Consider the following 9634-nt stretch of genomic DNA (forward strand, 5'->3'; position numbering starts at 1 on the left):
GGCGGCGGTGCTGGTGCCGCTGTGCTCCGTGCGCGGCCGCCCCGCGCTGCTCTTCACGCTCCGCTCCCGCCGCCTCGCCGGCCCCCACAGCGGCGACGTCAGGTACCGGCGGGGGGAGCGGGCACCGGGGCCGGGCCGGCCCTGACCCCCGCCTTCCCCCCCGATCCCTCCCGCAGCTTTCCCGGTGGGCGGCGGGACCCGGCAGACGGGGACGCGGTGGCCACGGCGCTGCGGGAGACGCGGGAGGAGCTGGGGGTGGCGGTGCCACCCACCAGCGTCTGGGGACAGCTGAGGACGCTGCCCGACCGGGTACCGGGGAACGGCGGGGCTTAGGGGCGCGGGGAGACTCGGGGGGAAAAGGGCGTGCGGGRCAAGGACAAAAGGACAGACGGCAGGGACACAGAAATGGGTTGGAGGTGACAGGCAAGGCAGCAGGTTCAGAGGTGACGGAAGCAGGGTATGGGTGACTGCTTCGAGGTGATAGGGACAAGGGCTTCGGGGAATGGGTTTGGCGTGACAGGGGTCTTGGTGATAAGAACAAGGAACGAAGGGTGACAGGAACAAGGCCGCGGGAACACAGAGMAGGGGTTCCAGTTGACAGTAACAAAGCAGTAGGGACACAAGTGACAGAGCAGGGGTTCTGGGTGACAGGGGCACAGCAACAGGAAGATGGGTGACGGTGCAGGTAACGGGGGACAGGGACACACATGGGGGTTGTGGGTGGCAGATGATTGGAATGAGGGACAAAGCAGCAGGGTCACGGGTGACAGGGACACAGGTGATAGGTGTTAGAGGTGATGGGGATTCTGTGTGACAGGGACAAGGCAGCACAGACATGGGTGGTGGATTTGGTGTGACAGGGACACAGCTGATGGGTTACAGGTGACAGGGACAAGTCAGTAGGGACATGGGTGACAAGAGTTCTGGGGATTCAAGATGACAGGGTGCAAGGCAGTGGCACAGGTGAGGGGGTGACACACACGGTGGTGCCTGCACTGGGGGGGGTCGAGACACACAGAGGGCACTTTGGGGAGGGCACGTGTCACCCCATCCCTTGCTGACACTTTCCAGCAAGGAATGACCGTGGCGCCCGTTGTGGCCAACCTGGGGCCGCTGGAGGCCTTGACGCTGACCCCCAACCCTGACGAGGTGAGTGACCTGTCCCCAGMCCCGTCCCCTTCCCGCAGCAGCCACCCCGCTCACCTCACCGCGGGCTGTGCCGGCAGGTGGAGGAGGTGTTCACCCTGCCCCTGGCTCACCTGCTCCGCGAGGAGAACCAGGGCTACACCCAYTTCCGCACGGCCAGCGGCTACGGATACACCCTGCCCGTGTTCCTCAACGGCCCCCACAAGGTGTGGGGGCTCACGGCCATCGTCACCGAGCTGACCCTGGAGCTGCTGGTGCCCGGCCGCTACCGCAGGAAGACCCGYGTGCCGCCCCGGAAAGACCCGGCCTGAGCAGGGAGGGGTGGGGGACGCTGTGGGGTCCCCGTGCCTCAGTTCCCCACCCGTGCACAGGGAAATGCCCCGAGCCCAGCGCTGATGTCGCACACTGTGATTCAGTAAAAGCCATGTTTGGAACTGCCCTGGGCTCCGAGTTGTGGAGCRTGGCCAGGACAGCTGTCCCCTGGCACAGGCACAGGAGGAGGAGTCCTGGGGCCACTGCGGCGGGGACAGGGAGCGTGGGGTCCCCAAGGAGGGGACGGTGTCTGTGTAATACCACACAGCTATCATGTCTGCCACATGCCCAGTSCTACAGAGAAGCCATGGAGCCTCATGGAAATTCAGTATCTCCACTGCAGGGGGGTATCCAGGCTCTGGCCATGTGACCCCATGATCCCTGAGGAAATCTGCTCCAGGGGAGGCAGGACCCAGATGCTCCTGCCCCCTTAGACCCTTCCCACCATTTTATGTCCACAGCAGATCCTGGGAGCACAGCAGCCTTTATTAAGGACTCTCTGGAGACCCTCCAAGTGCTGCCATTACCCCAGAAGCCCCTTGCAGGCAGGAGAAGGGAGGTGTGGTGGTGAACCTTTACGCTGACACTGCTCGGGCTTTGGCCTCGTTGTAGCGCCGCATCCTCTCCTCCAGCTCGGGGCGGAAGTGGCGGATGAGGCCCTGCAGGGAGCAGAGGAGCTGGTTAACGGGGTGGGGGAAAGCTGCTGGCCCTCCTGGGCCCTCTGGGCCACTCACCTGCACAGGCCAGGCCGCCCCATCGCCCAGGGCACAGATGGTGTGTCCCTCGATCTGTTTGCTGATCTCCCAGAGCGCATCGATCTCGGCAGCCTGCGCRTCGCCCCGCACGAACCGCGCCATCACCTTGTTCATCCAGTCCACACCTGYGGGAATTGGGATCAGGACGGGTCCATGCAGTGCCCCCACCCCACAGCCCCTCACCCATGGCCCCCCACTCACCTTCCCGGCATGGGGTGCACTGCCCACAGCTCTCATGCTTGTAGAACTCGATCAGGCGTGCAATGGCTTTGATGATGTCAGTCTGGAGAAGGAGGGAGGGAAAGGTGAGGGTCCCACCGTGGCCAGGGGGGTCAGAGAGGGGTCTCATCCCTTACCGATTTATCCATGACGATGACGGCAGCCGTGCCCAGCCCGCTCTGTGCCTGCACCAGGGAATCGAAATCCATCAGCACCGTCTCACACACAGACTTGGGCAGCAGCGGTGTGGAGGAGCCTCCCGGGATGACGGCCAGCAGGTTGTCCCAGCCCCCACGGACACCTCCTGCAAAGAGGGGAGTCAGGACAGGCAGCTCCAGCCTTGCTCCGGCCCAGGGTGGCTCGGCTGTGGCACTCACCAGCGTGTTTCTCGATGAGCTCCTTCAGTGGCACCGACATCTCCTCCTCCACCGTGCAGGGCGTGTTGACATGCCCCGAGATGTTGAAGAGCTTGGTGCCTGAATTCCGCTCCCGGCCGAAGCTGGCGAACCAGGCGCCACCGCGCCGGCAGATCGTGGGGGCCACCGACACCGTCTCCACGTTGGCCACTGTGGTGGGGCAGCCAAACACACCTGGAAAAAATTCCTCTGTGAAGATGGGAGCCCCAAAGGAGCTGTGGCTGCACYATCCCTGGGAGTGTTCAAGGCCAGGTTAGACAKGGSTTGRAGCAACCTGGGCTAGGGAAGGTGGCCCATGGAAGYGGARTGGAATTAAATGGTCTTTTATGGTYTCTTCCAACCCACACCATGCGGGAAACAGCGAGAGCTCTCAATGACTTGGTGGTGTTCCTGCACAGGACGGTGTCCCAGGGACAACTGTTTTGAGGTGGGAGCTGGGAACTGGGGACAGAGCTGTGGGGCCGTACCCACGTCAGCAGGGAAAGGAGGCTTCAGGCGGGGCTTGCCCTGCTTGCCCTCGATGGATTCGATGAGCGCCGTCTCCTCCCCGCAGATGTAGGCGCCGGCGCCGCGCACCACGAACACGTCGAAGGCGTATCCTGACCCGCAGGCGTCACCGCCCAGCAGCCCGGCCTCGTACGCCTCGCGGATGGCCACCTGGAACCGGGGTGTTTGGTGAGCCTGGGAGCCACGCCGGGGCGTGCKGGGTGGCTGTGGGGCGCTCCCCTCTCACCTGCAGGTTGGAGGCCTCGTTGTAGAACTCCCCGCGGATGTAGATGTAGGCAGCACGGGCGCCCATGGCCCGCCCCGCCACCAGGCAGCCCTCCAGGAGCTTGTGCGGGTCGTGCCGCATGATCTCCCGGTCCTTGCAGGTGCCCGGCTCGCCCTCGTCCGCGTTCACCACCAGGTAYTTGGGTCTGGGGGTAGCTCACGTCAGGGGGTGCTCCTCGCGGGGCGGGGCTGTGCTACCGGAGCTTTGGGCAGTCCCGGTCTTACCTCCCGTCCGGGGGTTTGTTCATGAAGCTCCACTTGAGCCCGGTGGGGAACCCAGCGCCGCCGCGGCCCCGCAGCCCCGAGGTCTTGATCTCGCCGAGGATCCAGTCCACGCCTTTGAGCAGGATCTCCTTCGTCTTGTACCAATCGCCGCGGCGCAGGGCGCCCTGCAGCCTGCGGGCACCGGGCACGGTATAGCACCGGGCACAGCACACCGGCAACCCGCTCCGCTGCTCCCGCTACTCACCGCCAGTCGTGCCGCCCGTAGAGGTTGGTGAAGATCCGGTCCTCATCCCGGAGCGACCCGAACTGCGTCTTCTTGGGCGCCGTCTGCGGGGAYACACGGATTCAGCACCGGGAACACGGGGACCCGTCCACGCGCCCAAGCTCCCCGCCCCGTTCCCGCTCACCGAGAAGGCSGCGGCGGGCAGGTGCCGCAGCGCCAGCAGCTGCCTGGCGGCCATGACGGGGGGCACCGGGACCGGCACCGACACCGACACCGACCACCGTCACCTTCAGGCGCCCCCGCGGTGACGTCAGGGGGAGCGCCGGCGGCGCAGCAGTGACGTCAGCGAGAGAAGCAGAACTAGGGTCTGCTTGAGGGCGTGGCCACAGGGAGGGGGCGTGGCCATCCCGAGGGGCGTGTTCAGGGGCGGGCGCGCGGCCCCCGAGGGGGCGTGGCCTCGCTGGCGGCGCGCCGGCACGTGCCCCGCGCCCGGCCCCGCTCGGGTTTCGGCGCTGAAACCGGAGACYCCCGTTCACCCCCTCCGGAACCCCCCGGGGCGCCCCGCTCCCCCCCGMCAGCGCCCCGGGGGGGTCGCTGCGCTCCACCCGATCTCCTGGGCGACGCGGTGGGTCCCGGGGACAGCGGTGGCCTCGTCGCTGCGAGGGGCGAGGGGATCTGGTTTCCTCCTGCTTGGTCTCCCGGTCGTGGGGAGAAGGAGCAGGAGCAGGCGGGATGTTCTTCCTCTTCCGCGGGTCGCAGCGGCGCGGTGCTGGCAGTCCCGCGCCCCCCACCCGCCGGGGCACCCCCCGGCCCCACGGTCCCGGTCGGAGGGGTGCCCGCCGCTCCCGCCCGGCCCCTCGAGTCGGGGGTCCCGGCAYGGCCGGCACTGCGGGGAGCCGGGGTAGGTTAAGCCGTATTGATGCGTCCCCCATGGAGCGTCAGCGGGCTGCCGAGGAGCTGGGGTCCCGGCCGCCCCCCGTTTTCGGGCAGGTAACCGGCGGCGGGGACAGGGCCGGGGCACGGCGGGTGCCAGGGCGGCTGCGTGCCCTCGCAAGGAGGCTGCGGGACTGGGAAACAGCTGGGCGGCTCCCACATCTGGAGCAGGGCGGCCGAGCAGGGAATAATCCGGAGGATTATGCGCGCGGGCGCGGCACCCCCCCCCCCGCGCCTGCCCTGCATATCCCCAGATATTCCATAAAAACCTCAAATCCCCGGTGGCAGCCCCACGGTCTGCGCCAGCCGGCCCCCCCGGGGCCAGGCATGTCCTGCGGCGCGGGGGCAGCCCCCAGCCATGGGCAACTGCACCAAGACCCCTGAGCGGCGGCTCCCCAAGGTAYGGCCGGGCTGGGATACCCCGCGGGGCAGCAGCAGGAGGAGGACAAGGGTGTCCCTGCTCGGCCCCTGCTCGCCGCTGACGCCCGCTCCGTCCGCAGGATGGGAAGCCGCGCTCGGGCACTCCGGGCTCCGGTGCAGGGGACCCCGAGGATGTGCTGGACCCGGCGCAGACCCCCCCACTGCAGGGATACTCGGTGCTGCAGGGGCTGGTGGGGCCAGCCTGCATCTTCTTGCGGCAGAGCATCGCCATCACCCAACGGGTACGCAACTGTCCCCTTCCTCTGTACTGCCTGCGTTCCTGGGGGGTTTAGGGCAGGATCCCTGCAGGATCTCTGGGAGTAGGACCCCTCCTTCGTCTCTTCCCGTTTTCTCTTCCCCAGGATCGRGAGCTGCGGCCTGAGGAGATCGAAGGTGAGGCGCTGGGGAGGGGGTCCCACTTGGGCGGGTGATGGTGCTGGGGTGCCGGTGGTGACGGTGCGGTGTCCACAGAGCTGAAGCAGGCATTCCAGGAGTTTGACAAGGACCACGATGGCTACATCAGCTACAAGGACCTGGGCGAGTGCATGCGGACCATGGGCTACATGCCCACCGAGATGGAGCTCATCGAGCTATCCCAGCAGATCAGTATGTGGTGGAGCGGCGGGTCCCCGGCACTCYGTGTCCCCTACCCCACTGACACCTGCCTCCTGCTGCAGCCGGGGGCAAGGTGGATTTTGATGATTTCGTGGAGCTGATGGGCCCCAAGATGCTGGCAGAGACGGCGGATATGATYGGGATTAAGGAGCTGCGTGATGCCTTCCGTGAGGTATGGGGACAGGGGGGACAGCTGGGCAGGCTGCCAGCGTGCCAAGGGTGGGCAGTGACAGCAAGCCCTTGTCCGTAGTTTGACACCAACGGGGACGGACAGATCAGCATGGCGGAGCTGCGGGAGGCCATGCGCAAGCTCCTGGGGCAGCAGCTCAACTACCGCGAGGTGGATGAGATCCTCAAGGATGTGGATCTCAATGGTGATGGCCTCGTGGACTTCGAAGGTAGGACCAGGGAAGGGGCTGGGAGCGCCCCCGGGAACATCCGGGATGTTGTGCGTGTGTTTTCCTCCGGCAGAGTTTGTGCGTATGATGTCGCGCTGAGGGCAGTGGATGCCAACGTGGGAGCCGAGCCCCCTGTGCCTTACGAAGAGGAGGGGGCYGCAGAGGGACCCCCAGCTCCGGGGGCTGGGGCGGTGCTGGCACAGCGGCGCCCAAGCCTGGGGTGAGGCTAAACGCTGGAGCTGCTCCGATGCCGAGGTCTGGCCATGGTGGGGGGCACCGGGGCCAATGGTGGGACCTTCTTCGTCACAGCCTTGGCCGAGCTTTGACCGCTCTCACCCTCATTTCTGTGCTCTCCTGCACCATCCCCCTTCCCACCCTGATCTCACCCTAAAAGTCAAACCATCGTGGTCCCCCCTCCTTCAGCTGTGGACCATCCCTGCTGCTCATCCCTCCAGGYTCTGTTCCCACTCTATCCTGCGCTGAGCCCCACAGGCTCCCCCCATACGGTGTTTAATGCAGACGACATGGCCTAACTTGCCCTGTCACCGTGGTTTGAGCTCAGACCCACCCCAGACCCATGTAGGGTGAGGCATCCCTGTCCTTTAGGGGCCGGCACAGACTCTCACGGATGTTSTGGCAGCCCCCAGCACAGAGGAGGCTCCTGGCACCCCAGCCAGGAGACCCTCGCGGAGAGAAATAAAGCATTACCAGGTGGAAGGGCTTTAGCCAGCTGCAGGCAGGGCTGTTGCAGGTACCCCTCCCTGCCCTGGCTGCAGTTTTGGGGCCAATTTTGCCCTTKTGAATGATAAAACTCTCTCTACAATTTTTCGTCTTGTGTTTTATGTTGCTTCCAAACGATTTCTTGGTGATCGTGCTATCCACTGGTATCCCCCCAAAACTCCGGGCGGCCACTGTGTCTCACGGGAGCCCCGCAGGGAGCCGGGACCCCGGGCACTCGGGACCTGTGCAGGCACAGGACTGCGGGGAATGCACAGCCGGAGGGTGGGGCCGGTTCCCGGGACCKGCGGCGGCAGATAACGCTCCGAGGTCGGGGCCGGGGTTCACCCCCGCCGAGTCGGGACGCCCTGCCCTGCCGGCTCGGGGCTGTGGGGTGGGTGACACGGGGTCCGTTGGCRGTGGCGATGGTGCCGCTCCCGGTGCCCCCTCCCCGCGGCGGCCGGTCACGTGACCCGGAGCGGCCCGCCGACCGAGGGGGCGTGGCTTGCACCGGGGTCACGTGATCGGGGAGGCTCCGCGGGGGCGGGGCCGACGCCGCGTGTCTCCACGGTGACCGGCCGGCGGGCGCGCGGCGGCGTGATGACGTCTCGCGCGTGACGCGCTCGCGTCATCACCGCGAGCGGCGGCGGAGGGGGGAGAGACCTGGGTCAGGCCGGGGCCGCACAGCGCTACCGGGAACCGGGGCCGCCGCGCTCCGCTCCGGTTCCCGGCTTCCCGCCGGGCCGAGCGGGGCCGAGCTGAGCTGAAGAGAGGCGGGCACCGGCGATACAACCGGCGGGGCGAGCGCGGGGGCCGCACGCCGACCCCCGCCGCGGGGCTCCAGGGATCGGGGAGCGGCGGGCGGCCGTCGGGGATGTCCTACAAGCCCATCGCTCCCGCTCCCGCTACCCCCGGAGCCGCCAGCGCCAGCCCCGCCCCGCCGGGGCCCGGGGCACCATCCGCCGGTGAGAGAACTCGCCAGTAACCGCGGGGAACTGGGGGCACCGGGAGCGGAGAGGGACCGGGGGGATGGAGGGGGGTAGCCCAGGAAGGGATGGTACCGGATGAGGGAGGTACCGAGGAARGGGGAGTGCGGCCATGACCCTCAGTTTCCCGCAGCCACGAGTGTCCCATCGCCCTCCGGTTCCGTCCCTGGCGCCGCCGCCCCTTTCCGGCCGCTCTTCAATGACTTCGGGCCGCCGTCCATGGGCTACGTGCAGGTGAGGCGCGGGGCCGAGCCCGGTGGGGGCGGGCGCGGTGGCGGGGGCGGCCCCCAGCCCCTCCGTCCCTCCTTGYCCCCCTGTTCCCGCAGGCCATGAAGCCCCCCGGGGCACAGGGCTCGCAGAGCACCTACACCGACCTGCTCTCGGTCATCGAGGAGATGGGGAAGGAGATCCGGCCCACCTACGCCGGCAGCAAGAGCGCCATGGAGCGGCTGAAGCGGGGTAGGGGCGGCGGGATAACTCGGCGGTCGCCGGGGCTGCTTTCCCGAGGCTCCCCAGCCTTGCGGGGAGCAACTGGAGGGTGATTCGAGGTGTCCCTGTGCTTCTCCCCGCAGGGATCATCCACGCCCGGGCGCTGGTCAGGGAGTGCCTGGCAGAGACAGAGCGAAACGCCCGCACGTAACGGCAGCTGCCACCCGGGACCCCCCGGGACCCCCCGGTGGTGGCGGCGGGGGCGGGGGGCCTCTGTGCTGCCCGAGCCCCCCCTCCCCGCGACTCTCCGCTCTTTATAAATGCGTGTTTTTATAAATAAAAGACAATGTTGGGACTTGGCCTCGGTGTGTCGCCACGGGGGTGGGTCCCGATGGTGATGGTGGGACGCGGGGTAGAGGTGGGAGCGTCAGGGAAGGGTCTGAAGCTGCGCTGGGTGGGTGTCCCGGAGCTGAGAGGCACAGGAGTGATCAGACCACTCTTYGATCAGTTAAAAAAGTGGCTTTTTAAATAAAACACCGGGTTTTTCCGGGGGCGGCGGTGCCGGTACACGCGGAGCGCCCGTGAGTGGCGCTCGCTGCCTTCCGCTCTCTGACGTCACAAGCCCCCCCTCACCTCCCTACGTCACGGCTGTTGCCGTGGGAACGGGCTGTGATGTCACGATCCGAGGGGCCGGTGCGGAGCGGCGCAGGTTCGGTGGGGCCGGGGGGCGGCGGGATCCGGGCGGGCGGGAGGGAGGGAGCGGAGGGGGGAGCGTTGCCATGGCAACGGAGCCGAACCGAGTGGGGCCGAACCGGGCCGAACCCGGGGCCGAGGGGGCCCGAGCGGTACCGGACTGAGCCGAACGTGGGGCCGAGCCGAGCCGGGCCGGACCCGGGGCCGCGCGCGTCCGAGCCGGGCCGAACCCGGGGCCSAGGGGGGCCGAGCGATACCGGACTGAACCGCACCCAGAGCCGAGCGGTTCCGAGCTGGGCCGAACCTGGGCCCGAGCGGTGCCGGGCGGTACCGGAATCAGCCGAGTGTGGCGCCGACCCTGGTTAAACCCAGGACC

General features: G+C 67.6%; 5 protein-coding genes across 5 annotated transcripts in view; 4 read left to right on the forward strand and 1 right to left on the reverse strand.

Annotated features, from left to right (window-relative positions):
* Positions 1-1861, forward strand: part of LOC130583363 (mitochondrial coenzyme A diphosphatase NUDT8-like) — a gene marked incomplete at its 5' end in the record, with an annotated part of 1887 nt that extends 26 nt beyond the window's left edge. The window contains 4 exons of the mRNA XM_057382664.1: positions 1-102; positions 177-309; positions 1072-1149; positions 1227-1861. The exon at positions 1-102 is cut by the window's left edge and continues 26 nt beyond it. Coding sequence (XP_057238647.1) covers positions 1-102; positions 177-309; positions 1072-1149; positions 1227-1457 — 544 coding nt within the window. The remainder of the gene's footprint in view (positions 103-176; positions 310-1071; positions 1150-1226) is intronic.
* Positions 1862-1923: 62 nt separating this feature from the next.
* On the reverse strand, positions 1924-4395 carry NDUFV1 (NADH:ubiquinone oxidoreductase core subunit V1). The gene is made up of 10 exons (XM_057382639.1): positions 4252-4395; positions 4089-4171; positions 3845-4015; positions 3582-3765; positions 3316-3505; positions 2810-3022; positions 2570-2736; positions 2415-2496; positions 2193-2338; positions 1924-2117 (listed from the first exon to the last, which is right to left on the reverse strand). The coding sequence occupies exons 1-10, from the start codon at positions 4303-4305 to the stop codon at positions 2034-2036; spliced, it is 1374 nt and encodes a 457-aa protein (XP_057238622.1). The 5' UTR covers positions 4306-4395; the 3' UTR covers positions 1924-2033.
* Positions 4396-4915: 520 nt separating this feature from the next.
* On the forward strand, positions 4916-6606 carry CABP2 (calcium binding protein 2). The gene is made up of 8 exons (XM_057382645.1): positions 4916-5057; positions 5289-5400; positions 5501-5662; positions 5783-5813; positions 5892-6026; positions 6098-6207; positions 6286-6433; positions 6507-6606. Exons 1-8 carry the CDS (start codon positions 4987-4989, stop codon positions 6530-6532), a joined length of 795 nt encoding a protein of 264 aa, XP_057238628.1. The 5' UTR covers positions 4916-4986; the 3' UTR covers positions 6533-6606.
* A 1156-nt stretch (positions 6607-7762) lies between these two features.
* On the forward strand, positions 7763-8943 carry CDK2AP2 (cyclin dependent kinase 2 associated protein 2). The gene is made up of 4 exons (XM_057382643.1): positions 7763-8115; positions 8270-8370; positions 8463-8595; positions 8709-8943. The coding sequence occupies exons 1-4, from the start codon at positions 8025-8027 to the stop codon at positions 8774-8776; spliced, it is 393 nt and encodes a 130-aa protein (XP_057238626.1). The 5' UTR covers positions 7763-8024; the 3' UTR covers positions 8777-8943.
* A 278-nt stretch (positions 8944-9221) lies between these two features.
* The window catches only part of PITPNM1 (phosphatidylinositol transfer protein membrane associated 1), an 11267-nt gene continuing 10854 nt past the window's right edge, over positions 9222-9634 (forward strand). The window contains exon 1 of the mRNA XM_057382641.1: positions 9222-9274. The gene's annotated coding sequence lies outside the window, so the exon portion shown is untranslated. The remainder of the gene's footprint in view (positions 9275-9634) is intronic.

The sequence above is a fragment of the Malurus melanocephalus genome, unplaced genomic scaffold (genome assembly GCF_030028575.1).
Source record: "Malurus melanocephalus ecotype Western Australia unplaced genomic scaffold, MMel_1.1 scaffold_577, whole genome shotgun sequence".
Classification (NCBI taxonomy): domain Eukaryota; kingdom Metazoa; phylum Chordata; class Aves; order Passeriformes; family Maluridae; genus Malurus; species Malurus melanocephalus.

Excerpts from the sequence above, each read along its gene's own strand:
- CDK2AP2 (XM_057382643.1), top strand. The coding sequence starts at position 8,025 with ATGTCCTACAAGCCCATCGCTCCCGCTCCCGCTACCCCCGGAGCCGCC. Across the intron at positions 8,116-8,269 it reads GCCCGGGGCACCATCCGCCG|CCACGAGTGTCCCATCGCCC; the intron begins GTGAGAGAACTC and ends AGTTTCCCGCAG. Across the intron at positions 8,596-8,708 it reads CATGGAGCGGCTGAAGCGGG|GGATCATCCACGCCCGGGCG; the intron begins GTAGGGGCGGCG and ends TTCTCCCCGCAG.